Source organism: Neopsephotus bourkii, unplaced genomic scaffold (genome assembly GCF_033783945.1).
Source record: "Neopsephotus bourkii isolate Nb327-2 ecotype Australia unplaced genomic scaffold, CSIRO-AGI_Nbou_v1 NB_1760, whole genome shotgun sequence".
Lineage (NCBI taxonomy): Eukaryota > Metazoa > Chordata > Aves > Psittaciformes > Psittacidae > Neopsephotus > Neopsephotus bourkii.
This window is the reverse complement of record NW_026902234.1, coordinates 8,276,756-8,292,440: the sequence shown is the minus strand read 5'-3', so window position 1 is coordinate 8,292,440 and position 15,685 is coordinate 8,276,756. Positions and strand designations below refer to the sequence as shown.

Here is a 15,685-nt window from a genome sequence, read left to right as displayed (position 1 = left end):
CACATCTGCTTCTCCTTTTGGAAGTCCTTGGTGGTGCTCTTCATGGTGGTCCATTGAACTTCTGCACAGTGTGGTATATGTGAGAAATTCTGAGAAGAACAAACATCATCTGGTGTGGGGAGGGGGAGTGCTGAGTGCATCCCAGAGCATCAGTTTGGCAGGAGCATGTTTTTACTAATTGGAAGTCTTGGAGGAGATTTTCTGGAGGCTTTTCTGTTAGTTTCCCTTACCTGACAACAATGTATATTGAAGTAGAAGTGGCCATTCCTGAAGTCTGGTGGTTCTTGTAGGATTTTCTTCTTTCTTTAATTTGCAGTTCTTTAGGAAGAGATCGTTGTTCTGTGCAAATGAAGAAGATAGCCCAGCTGGCTAGATGTGAACAGTAAGGTATTAACTATTGTAAAAATAACAATATTTCAGGTATTAGGGTGATAACACTTCCAGTTTCAACCTTGTAAAAATAATACCACTGTGAAGGTGGTATTATTTGATAAACCTGAGACCCTTTTGTACCTGAGAATTGCTATAATCTGAAAGGGCTGAAGACACTCTTGACATTTGCACTAGCGGTGTTACAAGCTTACTGTATAAAATTTGTATGTTTATGAGCCCGTGCGCAGGTTTGCAGGAATAAAAACTTACAGAAATGCCACTACCTAGATGTTAGCATACATCCCTTTAGAAAGTGTGATTTGGTAATGGTAAGTTATTCACAGTGTATCTCCCCAAAGAGGGGACAGGTTTGCAGTGTTCCTTGACCTGTGATTATTTCTAGTGCTGTTAAAGGTATCAAAAGGTAGGATTTTTGCTGTTGTCTTAGTTTTCAAGGGCAAAAATTTCAAATACTGTTTTGGATACATTATAAACTGTTTTTGAGGGAAGTGGAGGCAGTTAGGTTTTTTTTATTTTGTAGGTTTATTAAAGTGTAGTAAGGAGTACAGATTTACAGGAAGGACAGGAATACAGCCCACAGCTTTTATGTTTGGGCTGCTCTCCAGATTAGTGTTACATAGGTTATAAAATATGTAACTCTGGTTTTGGGCTGTTTTGACCAGGTAAGGGGAAATGGACTTTTGTAGCCCCTCAGAGCACAGAGATGTCTGGAGCCACAACAGTTCCTCAGAAAGCTACTTGTGCTACTTGGTTGTGTACAAGTTTCGTGGTCACAGCAAGGGGTTGGCAGCAATAACTCAAAGCTCATTGTCTGACTGCCTGCAGATGCATGTTAAGGGAAATGATATTTCATGGGAATGACAGTGAGGAGCTTCTAAAAGCCTCATCAGAAAGGACCTTTCTGTGCTCTGCAGTGGAGTTGACCCAATAAAATATTTACTGGTATAATAAATCTTAGCAGTGGCATCAGGTTTTCAAGTTTTGTTCCCAAGTGAAAGAAGTAGTGTTGGTAATAAGCTTAGGACTTTGTTGAAAGAGGTAAAACTGAAACCTCTTAACCTATCTTTATTGTTCCCTCTAATTTAAAGGTAAACATGACCTTGTCCTCTCTTTTTGAATTCTTGTTCTGTACTATCTAACCACTAGGTTTTGCAAGCTCTTTCTGTGTAAACGTTCATCTTTTTCATAGTGAACTTTAATCATGAAGAGTTAAGTGTCTCATGGGGTGCCTTGCATTTAGAAACAGAACTATTGTAAGCTGCATGTTACCAGCTTAGATGACCATGGAGTAGAATAGTGAAAGCAGCAGTTACCTGCATGTGCTCAGATGTGTAAATGCCTGATACATGAGGATGTTAAGAGACAGTGGAAAGGGAATACCTCATCTCAATTTAAGATACTCAGTTAACCCTGGTGCAACTGTATATCATTAAGCAGAGAGCTGAACCATCTTCTTCAGGTGGGTGTTGTTAAAGTTGCAAGGTCAATTCAGGTTTACAATGTCTAATGTGTGGTTTGTAATAATCTCATAATATTCAGTACAGATTGTTGACATAGTGTGTGACAACAGTCGTGTACCTTGTGTACTTAAAAGATTGCTGCTTTATCAGGAAAAAATGATGAATTAAGGATGAGTACTATATGTAGTGGAAGATGAGAGCTAATCCTTTTATAACAGCTGTTTTGGTAATGACGTGTGTTGTAAACCTGAGGTGTAATACTTCTGAATCGGCTTTTTGCCTTTAGCAGATAGTATTTTTTTTTTTATATATAATTACTATTGAATTACAAGATGAGGGTTTTTTTTTAAAAAGGTGAGTATTCTCTTTGAAATATTTTCTTTTAGGTCGATTGATTTTTGGTTTTATACATATAGTACTCTAGATGAAAGAAGGAGAATCCATGGCAGTATGTAGTGTACTTAAAGCAATACTTTTTAGGAAGAGTATTTGAGCTAAAATGCTGAATAGGTACAAATACTTTACATATAAGTATTGATCCATGGGAATTAATAGTTCTTATTGATGGAGTTGCTGAATAACCTGTAATAAGTGTCTGTAAATAAGTGTCTGTAAGAGGCGAGCTCTTTAAATTCATCTGGGTTTCAGTAGAGGACAGTGAGCAAAGTCTTGCATCTATTTGAGATCCTTGAGGCCATTTTATAATGTCCACATAGCTGGTTTGATTCTCTCTCTGCAGAGAAAAATGTCTCCTATTACTTCATGTCTTGAGAACTTTGGGGTTTGCTGCTGAGCTGGGTCATGGAAAACGAGGCCATGTAGAGCAAGACTGTCTAGCCTCTTAACTGAGTAAAAAACTAATGACCTCCATACACAGGTTCCATCATTCTACTGCAAAGTGGGATAAGCACTTGTTGGATATATCTTTTATAGCCTGCATATACCAAGGTTGGAGAAAAAATGTTCCAGTCAGGTTTGCAATAGGCTCCTGAAGCTGCTTCCACCTGTACCCTTAAGAAGTCATCTTAGGGTACTCTGTTTTCTTTTTTCCTCTGTCTTGAAAGCATATTTCTTCTTTGTATTTATCCTAGTAAATAGACTTTTAAGGTTTGCAATGTACCCTGAAGGCAAGTGTTATGCATACTTAATTCTACCTATCACAGCGGTCACTGTAAACATATTTTATTAACTGAAGTGTGTGCACATTCTTGGAATATGAATTTACCAAATGTGGGGTGTAGCATGAGAACTTAGGCTAAGAAGAAATTAATATATAATTGCAGTGGTTAAAAGAAAACAAAAAAAACCCCAGGATCTTTCAACGTACGGTTTTGCTTTTGGCTGTTTAGCAGTTTCTACTGCATTCGGAAAACAGAATGCTGTATGAGAGAACACAAGGATATAGTTTTAATGTTCCTTGTTGCTCATACAGGTTCATCTTTGAACAAAGAAAGCAATGCTGAAATTCTTGTGGCCACAAGAGGTTGGAAAATTAGTATTTTAGAAGTGTAATATGGAGTCTTAAATTCAACATTCCTTTCAAGAAAAAGAGTAGAATATTCAGAACAGGTTTTGATAGACAGTTTGAGTCCCACACTGCAGGCCTTTTCACCTTGTATTCTGACAGAGCCGTGTACGGTCTTTCTTTGCAGTGCTTTTCTGTCCCCTTGCATGATCTTCGGCATATCTCAGTTTAACTTGGCATGTTCGGCGATTTCCTGTTTTGAAAGCTGTGCCTGTCAGTTTCCTGCCTGGGAAGAGCGTCCCCTTCTTTGGGATCCCAAATGCTTGAACACCATGTGGCCTTCTAAGAAATCCTGTTGTTTGTGGTACAGTCTGGTGTTGGAAACTAGGGAGCCATCCTGTCCAAGTAACGAAACAGAACGAGGTGACCTCTGAAAGTGTCCACATCCGACAGTTTGAAAGCTCGGTTGTTAAGGTTTGCTAATCTTTGGGTAGACACTTCCTTGTTAAGGACACGAGGTCCTCATCATTTGGGATAACACTGGGACTGGAAACAAAACAAAACAAAGCCTCTGTTAAGCCCTCATGTGCATTCAGACCTGAGGAGACTTCACTAACATAGGCACACCAAAGTGTGGCTGGCTGGATTTAGATAGGGACCAGAAGAACATGCCACAGCACAGCATGGTTATTGGAACTAACAAAGCTCAGCATGAGGGGCACTGGAGAGCACAGGGGTCATAGATCTTGGATCTGGCCAGTCTCCTTGGCACAGATCCACTACTACACTCCTGAAGCAAGAGCAGTGGTTTTGGGTAATGCTTGGTTTTGAGCTGGTGAGCCCATCCATGCTGATCTTGTGAAGAGCCAGTGTGGGAGGGTAACCACATGTGTTTCCTCTTTTATCTGCAAACTAAACAGGCAGCCCACCACTAGCTGAGAGTTAACCACTTCTGTTTTATGGAGTGCCAGGGATGAACATCAACACATAATGGGTAAGAAATGCTAAAAACCAGATGCCCTGACAGTTCTCACTGGCATGCTGAGCAACAGCTTTGCAGCTTCAGAGTTTATTTCTGTCAGCTGTGCTTCATTTCAGTGTTGTCGTCCTTGCTGGCTTACAATCCAAGCTGAAGATGTGGAACCTGTACCCTGCTGTTACCTTGGCAGCTCCTCAAAATTGTCAGTAGGAACATCCCAGGACCTCCAGCAAAATCTCTCCTGCTGTGTGTACCCTTCCTTTCTCAGAGCACAGCTGCCAAACAGTTGTAAATTCCATATGTTTCTCTAAGCAGAAAGGAAATGCAAAGGCTTGAATTTAAAGTAAGAGCATTGCATCTTAAAGTGGTAGTTTGAAGCTTTTGTGTCAGATACATAGTTTAATAAGATCAGGTCGAAGCTCAACATGTTATTTAAGAGTCTGAAATTTCTCTGGGCTCGGAACAATTTGCACTTAATTTGATGTCCACCTATTGAATATCTTAGACTTGGTTAAAGCTCAGCCCTGTACAGGCAAAGCCTTTTCAGTCTTTAAAATCCCACTTACACACCTTAAGGGCTTAGAGGATTTGAATAGTATGCATGACACACACAGTCCAGTGGTAAATTTAATCTGCCAGTGAGAGAACTGTAAAATTGTGAATACTAAAATGCTGGACCTCATGCAGGTGTTTTTATTAATCCAGTCTTAAGTTTAGAGAATTAAACACGCTCTTTTAAGTGTAAACTGTCTAAAACAAACCCTGCAGTGATACATGTAAGGTTGTGCCAATACTTTTTGTAGTGTCATTAATGGTTGTTGCAGTGTACTGCAAATATGTACAATTCCAATATCATACTTCTGAATAGGTGTAAAAATGCTTTTATGAAGTCAGACTTAACAGTTCTAAGGGGAGGAACTCATACACTTTCTGCTGCTTATATTTACTTAAGCTTAACCAACGCAGAGCCCTTTTGCCTTTATTGACCTATTTGTCTTTAATTGCCCCTCAAGGATAACATGGCCTATTTCAGCCATCTGTAGTTAAGTCTAAATAAGTCCTCAGTTGTTGTCTTTCTTCAAACAGTCCTTCCAAAAGCAACTCCATGTGATCTGAAGAAATTACATTGTATTTTCCATTTAGAAAATTTAGAACTCCTTATTGTAGTTAATTTCACACACTAAAAGAGGATCTATTAAGCAATAACTTTGTCGTTCAATCATTATTTCTTTTAGCTGCAGAAATGCATCAAAGTAATTCTGATTTTAGTCTGTGGGGCTCCTCAGTGGGATAAAGCTTTCTAAATTGCCATAAGAAAAGGCTGATGGGTACCATGGAAAGAGAATGAGCGCATGTGGTACAAGCAGATGTCCAGGCACTGGCAGATGATGATGCCTGGACATTTTAATTCTTTTTTTTTTTTTTAACACTAGCTACATTCCCTCAGCTCCCCCCTCCCCCCCGCATAAGCTTTTTGGAGCAGAAAGAATGTATGCGTATATGATGGAATATAGCCAGCATTAATGTACTCCAATGAGTTGAGTTTATTTTAAGGAGGAATTGGCTTGGAAGTGGGAGAGGGGCTGTTTTGAGGATCTAGAGTAGCATATGAGGTAAAGTGAGCTATAGGGACCAATCAAAGAAGGTACTGATGCCCATCTCTTGGAAACTGAGTGGGGAGGGAAAAGAGAAATGGAACTGTGTACACTGTATGCATTGATGCAAATACTTTAAAATAAAAAAGGTTTGTTCTAGTGCTGCTTATTCTGCTTATTTGGCTGAGGAGCACAAACAGTGCCTTAAATAAAAATGTTTGGATTCGTATCTCTCAATTTCAAGGGACCTACTGTTGTGGAGGATAAAGAACTTCGGTTGCCCCTAGGACCAAGACTTGAGAGCAGCTCTCCTGGTTATCAGTGAGTTGTCACTCATCAACAGTCCTCTCTGGCAGTGGTCCGTCTTCCTTGTTGGTTCTTGCTTTGCAGGCAGATGCAGTGAGCTCTTGCAGTCACAGTCCTGTGGTGACAGAAGGGTTTTCAGATCAGGGGTAGGGCTGCATGTTAACCACAAGTGGCTTTCTGGGCTACAGTCGTCATGAAGTCTAGATGAGACTTCCGAAGTTTTGAATTATTATCAGTCCCTTACACAAAGTGCTTTGAAGTTTCTTTCATTATTTTGTCTCCTGTTTATCTGGCCTTTAAGATCTCCTGTCACTGGCACAACGTCATGTGTAATAATCTGCCTGTGCTTACAGAGTTTCAAAAGGCATTTTCATGGTGTCACTCTTCCATGCTATATGATTTTGCTAATCAGTTCGCCTCATGAGCAAATTGTAACCACTTGTCTATCATGGTTCTTATTTATGCTACTTCGCAACCCAGCATTCATCTAAACTTTTCTTTGCCTGAATGATGTGAGATCCTAAAATACAATTTTGTGTATCTGATGATTCCCCAGTCCTTAGAAAAATGAAGTACAATATGAGTGTTTTCAGACAAACATGGAGCATGAACTGAGAGCTGAGACCAAAAGTAAGCATAATGGGGAAGAGATAAGGCTTTCATCAGTGCTACACTAGATAAGATCTAGTTCACTGGAGTGTGGTAGTGGAGGGAGGGAAATGCATCAAATTTCTTATCTGAACCTTGTCTAACGATGAAACTTTAACAGGTTCAGCTCCAACACAAAGGCTCAGATTTTCTTCATTTCCTGTGCAGCTTCATCTGTTTCTCTGAAGGGAAGGCAGTAACTACCAAAACCAAAGTAAAGAGAAGGTCCAAACACTGTTTTGAATGTGCATTTAAAAATGCATCTATTCACGGAATTCCAGTGTAGAATGAAAAGGGTTGTAGAATAGCATGCATATCGATTTATTGATAGTGATTTAGTTGGGGTTTTGAGGGGGAGGGAAAAGGCAGTTTTTATTTTCAAAATCAGACTTTAAACATAAGAATCAATGAGAAGTGGTGCCTCCTTGCTTAATAGCTTATGTTCCTGCTGTGGAGTGTCACAGCATCAGCAGTGCTCGATGAAATGTGGCTGTTACTGCCAGGAGCTTTATATATAATAATTTTTACTTGGCATTCAGTGATTTTGGACAGACCACTAGAGGCTGCACTTGTATAGCAGCACTTCTGACTGCCTCATTTTAAATTTTCTTTCATGGAATTCCTTCTCTTTCCTACGTTTCTTCATGAATAATGGTCAGCCTTTAGTTTGACTTTGGCAGGGTTTTTCCTTCCACAGTTGAAGTTCATTGAGATGACTATGAGAAAGCCCAATAATCAAATATAACTCATTTTTCTATATCAGTAGCCTTTTGCTATTGCTGAAGCACACTACAGACACTCACTAGTTAAACACAGTAAGGAGTAGATAGCAAGTTTTTTTTCCTGATTTCAGAGATGCGGATACAGAGAGATATGTGCAGTGCAGTGACTTCCCTGCCACCAAGCACTGACTTTAAACTGAGCACCTCGGGAAGCTTTAGGTATGCCTGTTCTTTGGTTCTGTGCTGTATGGGTGGTTTTACAAGGAGATCAGAAACAATGGACATGTCCTCCCAGTTGTGCTTCCTGCATTAGCTAGCTGATCTCTTCAGTGTTTTCAGCTAAGGAGTTATAAGTTACGGAAAATAAAGACAAAATTATAATATTAATCCCAAAATTATGAAGAAGTTAATCACTGCATTCACATTTTTGTCCCATATGCAGTGCCATGTGCCAGAAATAGAGTGTGCTCATCAGTTCTTTTATTCCAGCAACATTTACAAGAAAAAAATAACTGGTATCTGATAGAGCAGTTACACATCTCAACTAAAAGTGATTCTTGGGGGAATCTGAACTAAGATGTCAGGCCTACACCTTGAATCATAGCCAAAATATCATGCCAGTTTGCTTTACAGCTAAAGAGGTCTGACAGGTGGCCAAAGAGCTTCACCTGGATGTTCGTAAATGTTATCCTTAGGAATAATTCTATTTTCAGATGTGTGCAGTGTTCTTTGACCTCAGTTAGCCATACATTTACATCTGTGGCAGAATTCAGCATTAAACTGCTCTTTTCTGTCTAACCAAATGTTATTACAGCATCATGCATCTGTTTATACAGCCATCTTTTGGAAATATGCTTTCATTCTATTTATTCCCCTAGCAGATTGTTTCTTTGCCTCTAACACCTCAATATCAGTGCAAATCTCAATTTTTCTGTCATAAAAATAACAAAATATAATTCTAAAGACCTTGCTAGTTAGTGTCTGGTTTCCAGTCACCTGTTCCTAAGAAAGAAAGAGAATGCTGTTCTTGGTTACCCTAGTCTGTATGCTGATGATTGAATATAGGATGACTTCTGACTTCAAAGAGTGGTAGCTGCTGGAAGCATTTTTATCACTGGGGACATGATGGGAATGCTTCGTGTTCAAAGTGTTGTTTACCTCTCTGCTCAGGCTACTGTACTGTCTTTTGTATATGCTGAACCTGTTTGAGCTCCAGCTTGTCTTGTTCTGCACTGGATACAGTTCTGTATTGGAGGGGGATTTATTTATTTTTAAGAGCTGGTCCACACAGGCTTTATGGCATGCCCAAGCATAAATCTGCTATATAGACAGGATGGGCAGTACTATCCCTAAGGTGATCTGTCATCGTGTCTTGTATGTTTGCCCTTTTGTGGCATAGTAGTATGGTTGAAAATGGGTGGACGGGCCAGTTCCATGGTCCTTTCTACATAGGCCTGTGTTGCATGAAAAAAAATATAAAAATCAGGATTTGTGAGCATCCTGAGACCCCAAATCTCTTTAAGCAGTGTGTATGTCACTGATGCACATTGATGGTCAGTGATGAGCCACAGAGGGTGAGTAAGCTTTACAAATGAGTGGTACCAGGGATCTAAAGACAGCTTCAGCTGCTTATAACGCAGATCCCTGCAGACATTGCCTTGGTGCTCTGCTCAGTGCAGTAATTCTTCACTGAATGTTACTGAAGTCCTACTATCAAAATAGCTGTTCAGCTGTTGAGAGCAAGACTTTCTGGTCAGTTTGTATGTATAGCACAGGTAGTCAAGGTAGTGAACAATCTCAAATGGAATGCCAACCAACTGTGTAAGAAGGCTTTAAGGCTTAAATTCACTTTTATTGAAATGGGATGATTTAACCTAAAATGTTGCACAGAATTTCAAATGTATGTAAGTTTTACACTATCAGTTCTCTGTGGTGAACCTGAAGAATTGCTTTGTTTTGTTTGTGGTACATGAGCAGTTTCCATACAGCAGTGTAGAAGCAATGGGAACTTACTTGTGTAGCAGTTGTCACCACCCATACCTTGGAGAAATGCAAGGATCTTTCAGATGATGACTATATAATTGCTTCCACACACCCCAGAGGGAAGTTTCTTTCTGCAGGCCTATGTATTATAAGCTTTCCCACCCTTTCCCCCAGGTGCATGAGCTCATAAATCTTGCAAATAAGACAAAGAGGGAGATGTCCCCATAATCTAAAGCTGAGGAGTCACTAAGTAGAAAATTCAGTTCCTGCTCTACAGTCTTACATGGAGAACTTGGTGCTTGTTTGGCAGGTACTTCAACCTCACTCTGTTTTCTCCAAATGGTGTTACACTGGCTTTCCAAGGCAGAAGGAGAGGACTGAGCAGAAAGTCTATTCTCTGCTGCATTTTCTCCTGCCATCTGTGGCCTCTGGTCCCTTTCCACTGCTTTCTACCTTTCTGACCTGGCCTTTGTGAGTCTGCCAAATACATTTCCTGCAGAGCAGGAATGGTTTCTCTGCCTTTCTAAAAATGTTCTGTTCTTTGGACTTGTAAGTAAACAGAAGAACAGAGCTTATCCCATGATGGGGGATTTTTGTGTGTGATAGGAGGGAAACAAAGAAAGGAAATACTAAGTTTGAATTACAAGCTTATATAAATTATGTTTGAGAAAGTACACCGGATACAAGTTAATGCATTAAAGAAAACAGAGGTTGTAAGGGAAGTGTCAAGGAGCCTTAATAGGCAAGTTGTTCTGCTAAGGTTGTCTGCTGTTTCTCACTGTTGGCTTCCAGTTGTTTACAACTCTGCCAGATTTTCTTTCCATTCGTGAGGTCTCACCTGAGTTTTTGGTTTAAAGTTCGGCCAAAATAGCTGAGTTGTTCCCAAGAAAGGCACATATCCACTGTGCTTTTCAAACACTGAAACAGCCTTTTAAGTGCTTCCATCCTTTCATCAAGGACTTGAACTTGACACTTGAAAGAATGATGGCCTTTGTATCAAGGAAATACCTTCAGAAAATCTGCCTAAATCCCAGGTCACGAATGCTAAGTAGCTACTCAAATTTGTTGTAAAAAAAGACCAGCTTTACCCTGGGGCTGAGCAGGGGTTTCTCTATGGTTGCAGAATTGCTCCAAAGTCAGGTCCACTACCAGGGCTGAGAGCAGGAAGACTGATGGGATGTGAGTGCCGCCTGTTGACAAGCAGGTAGTACAGGCAAGCTGCCTGACTCAACAGGTAAGACCACAGACAAAAGAAGGGGCCATCAGAGGGAAGATACTGAAAGACTGAGCAGGAAGTAGGGTGAGGGAGACTTGGGTTAGAGAATAAGGGGACTGTGATATTCAGGAAGGGGTGGGGTGAGAACCCATTTGGTCATTTCTTCTGACAGTACTGAGAAAAAAAAAAAGAAAAAAAAATTAAGCTCCAAGACTTTTTTTTTTGAGCTGTTCTTGGGATAAGGCAGCAAGGAATGAAAATGGTTGAAGGGATGAATGAGAGAGACAAATGTGGGTGGTGGTGGTAAGTCTGTTGGAGCATGATACACAGATGCGAGTCCTGGGCTAAGCTGATGATTGCAGTGCAACTGGAGCCAGCCAGGGGGTAAAAGCCTGATGAGCAGTACAGGCCATATCCATCAGGGCATGTTTCTGCTGAGACAGAGTGGAAGCCGAAATGCTTTGCTCTCAAGTTAAAGGCATGGACAGGGAAATCAGTATTTGGATAGAATGTAATAAAAATGGCTGAGGGAAAAACAGGCAGCTGTAATTCACAGTTAAATCAGGAGCCAAAGGACAATTTAATACCTTCTTTTTACCAAAGCGTTATTCATCCTATGCCTAAAAGAGAAGGGGGTTTTGCAAACAGCCTTGTAATTACGTATGCAGGTGTGTGTGGCAGCAAAGGGAGGTCAGTAGAGTCAAGGGTGTATTGGCAAACAAACCTGTTTCTAATATTTACTTTTCATGAATACGTGACTTTGTTGTCTTCATAATGTTCTCAACTTTGGCGTACACAATGTCTTAGCTTGGTTTGTTGCTTCCTGCCTAGGGCTTGCTGGAGCTGGATCCCAGACTCCAAAGCCAGCCCTTCACAGGGCGCTGTTGTCCAGATAAGAGTTTTCCCACCATGTTCAGAACAGAGCATTTTTCAATTTTTCTTTAAAGCAATCTATATTAATGGAGTGTTAGCAGTTTGAAGTCAGGTGCTCAAGAATTTGCACTGGGTCTCTTCTAGTCAGCAATGGCGAATCTTGGCTTTCACGTATGAGCCTGGAAGAAGACCACAGTCTGAATAATGAACCCACCCAACATACTTGATCCAGTGGAAAAAGGCGGATGGCTAAAGATATCTTTTGGGCTATCTTAGAGATGTGCTTTCCTTTGTCAACTCTTCCATTTAAGAAAGCCTTGTTGGGTTGGGGTATTGTTAGTTTGTTTTTTTCCTAGGAGAATTATATTAAGCTCTGACAGGTATTGAGACAGACAATTGTGTGTGGCTGCCATCTAGATTTTCTCCAGAATCCCAGCTGATCCTGTCTTTCCCTGTGCTCCTGGAGAGAAATCTGATTGATTACTCTGTCAGAGGCTTTAATTTTATTCCTGTTACGCAGAAATGTCAATAGTTCCTGAAATATGATACAGATGTTGCATTTAGGAACTTTAGGATCTGAGGAACATTTAGGAGCATTTAGGATCTGAGATGATGCTTCCACAGAGGAAGTATGCAGAAATTCCAGGACTCCCAGGGACTTCTACTGAGTAGGTGAAATAGCTCTGTAAGAGTGTGAATACTCAACAGAATACACTTCAGACTCCACATGAACTGCTGTGGGAGCAGCTAGTAGCACCTTTTGACTCCATTCATCCACATTTAGGCTGTATGTCTGAAGGAGCTTGTTTTGGTACTTGATTTTTGTGGAACATGGTTGCTATTACCATTTTATTTTGCTCGGTCACTAAAGGTTAAAATGGTGAGAACTTTAAACAGGAAACAGGAAGAGGCTAAAATCAATCTGGATCTCTTTCCTTCTCTTTCCCTAAAAGTAAAGAAAGGGTAGGAGTGGGGAGACTTAGAAAATCATGGAAGCTTGCAGTAGTGGCAAGTATATTGTCGTTATAAAGCCCAGTTTGTCTGCAAAGTTTATTCAGGCTTACAGGGCAAGTACTGAGATGTTGTTTATCAGTGTTGTCCTAACCCAGAAGCAAGAGTTAAGTAATGTGCACTGAACATGGGCAGTAAGGGGTTGGGTTTAGCATTTCCTAGGTTAAAATGACTGCTTACCTTCTTTTGAAAGACAGTGGTCATTTGCATTTTTTATGATTATTCATGTTTTGCCCTAAATACTTAGTCTCTAAATTTGAGAGAGATTAGTTTGTAAAAGAGAGGGAATAGACTGTAAGTCATGCTTAAATTGTAATTTTGCAGAGTAGCTTAAGGTGACACATCTGGGTACCTGTGTTCTTCAGCCTCCTCAGCATCACACTGTTATGCTACCGACATAATCTAATAAAGCAATGCTGGTGTTTTCATGATTCAGCAATCTTGAATAAGGGATCCCGACATTCTGTTGTGTTGGTTTTTATATTGTCTTTTAAGATATGACAATAACAAATCAGTGCACAATATTTGTAAATGTCACACAGTGCATACGCTAGGCCTTGCAGTATATTATTACCTGGACTGAAAATACAGCACATCTATTAAAAATGACCCAGTATATGAGAAAATAACAAATCTGAGCCTGTCTGCCTTGTATTTGCCTGTCGTTTTCATTTTGATTGCGATTGGCTGGCAAGGGCTGCTGCTGGCATTGCACAATTGGCTTAGATGGAGAATTACAAAACAGGAGCAGATCTCTTGACTGGGACTTGGTAGCACATGCAGCTGAGCACAGGCGAAAAAGAAAGGTCACCCGTACGCAAGGATTTCAGCAGAATCTCTCTCACAGATGTTTCCATTCCAGAGGAGTGCATCTGATCTCATTCTTCTCATCTACGAGTTGGACTGTTTAAATGCCATAGGGATTTTTTGTTTTGGTGAATGTGAAAATGCACCTGGGAACAAGTTTGCAACCTGGAGGCATATGAGAATTTCGGCTGTGCGGAGCAATATCGTGAAATGATCAGAAGGATCTGCATTTTTAAGGGTTTTAAATATCAGTGAGGAGGAAGAGAATTCAAACAGAAGGTTAAAAGCAGATGCAAAAGGAAACCAACTTCATTTTGATACTGAAATTATACTGTAAACAGCATGAAGGAGGGATTATATCAGCACCAAAACAATGGAGAGTCAAAGGAGGTTATTTTTCTCTGAAATAATCTCTGTACAAGAAATGTAAACACTGCCTTTCATGAAAAAGAATTCATGATTTGATTATGGTTTGAAGCTCTGTGGAACGTATTTGGGACTGCTGCATCTACGCAAAGGTGTACAGTATAGTGTATCTTTACTTGAGGTGCTTAGATGAAGAAGATTCTGCACAAAAAAGGGCATGCCTGGGTCATGCTGCATTTTCAAGTAAGAGAACCAGAGGAATTCTGCTTGTATTTTAACTCAACTTTCTCTTTTTCTTCTTTCCTCATCCAAACTTAGTTTACGAGATGCTGGAATCGGATTTATTCTTGTCATAGATCGCAGACAGGACAAATGGACCTCCGTGAAAGCTTCTATTCTGCGAATAACAGTGAGTACTGTCTTAAATTAACTCCTTCAAAAGATTTTTTTAGTGTTGAACCTTCCTCTTAGAGTGGAAAAACAGCCAATTTCCTCAAAAGAATGGTAGCCAATAGATGGCACAAAAAGTATCCCTTAGTTCTTTTCCATCCCAGCTGACTGGAATTGAGCATCATGTGTCTGTGGTGTGCTTAAATGCAGTTTGCAGCTCAGGACATCTTCCTGAGAAGGCACTTGGAGAGCATGTGCATGTGTACGCACGTAAATGCATGCAGCTTGCTGCTTTCCCAGGTAGGGACCAGTATTTGCATGGACAGCCCATGACCCTACCTTTCACTGTTCCAGTGAGTTTCCAACATAGGAAGAGATGAGGATGAGGATTCTGCCTTACTTTGCTGCTTGTGAAATAACTCGTGATGTCCAAATTAAAGCAGGGGTTGCTTGTAAACAGGAAAATATTATGTACTTACGGTGATCCATCAGCAGCACACACAGTTACTTTCAGTCCCACTTTTAATTAATGTTTTTAAAATCTGAAAACAAAGCTTCTAAGAGGCAGATTCATGTTTATGATGTGCTCAACCTACTGTTAGTTTACTTTACTTGTTTTCCTGTTATCCTTACTTGTATTGTTAGTGCTTATAATTTTTCCAGAAAGTGCTGAAAAACAGAGCTATAAGCATATTTTCTTTAACTTTTAATGGCTAGTAAAATTTGGCTCTGTAAGATAGAAGTGAAATCTAAACAGTGAATGTCATTTTTGTGTAGCCCCATTCTGACCAAAGAATTGTTTATCATAAGTTAAAAGGTATTTATTAAAGGTAATACTTTACTCCCACTATATGACTTCTTGTGAATGAATATGTAATGATAAATATTCCCACAATACAACTCGTTCCATGGTAAGTATGCCACGAATTTTAAAATATTGAAAATATATCAGGATATTAACAAAATTTGATTTTGCAGTTCATTTTGAAATTTTGTGATGCAGCTTTGAGATGATTCCAGTAGTGGAAACTGAGAGCAGCATAATTTGGGGTGATTAAAGAAAAAGTGCTAAGTCTTTGGAGTTTTTGAATCTCTAAAAATTCAATGCTGCAGTTTCTGTTCAAGGACAAATAAGTATTCCACAGATGGCAGTCCTTTTATTTATATAATTGGGGTGGTTGCAGGTGGGAGATTATTACAGACACATTGCTTATAGCCATAATATTAATGTTTATGGTAATGTTCCTCCAGTGTGCATCGTTTTGCCTAGAAACACAATATGCAGAACCTGAGTATCTATGCACTTTGGTAAGGGACCCATCAGTGGGGTGATGGCATTCATACCTCAGGGCTTTGCCTGGAGAAGGGTGTTTAAGCACAGGAAGTGCTGTGGGTTGCAGTGCTGTTGATGATGGGTTACTTTCCTTCTTCCTTCTTTTCTCACTCTTCTATGAGCTTTATTTAAAATAAA

At 39.9% G+C, this 15,685-nt stretch overlaps 1 protein-coding gene across 14 annotated transcripts in view; it reads left to right on the top strand.

The window, feature by feature from the left end:
• The window catches only part of MCF2L (MCF.2 cell line derived transforming sequence like), a 155,458-nt gene that overhangs the window by 102,701 nt on the left and 37,072 nt on the right, over nucleotides 1-15,685 (top strand). For all 14 annotated transcript variants that reach the window (XM_061377662.1, XM_061377658.1, XM_061377653.1 and 11 more), the window contains one exon: nucleotides 14,143-14,233. In XM_061377662.1, the coding sequence (XP_061233646.1) occupies nucleotides 14,143-14,233 (91 nt within the window). The remainder of the gene's footprint in view (nucleotides 1-14,142; nucleotides 14,234-15,685) is intronic.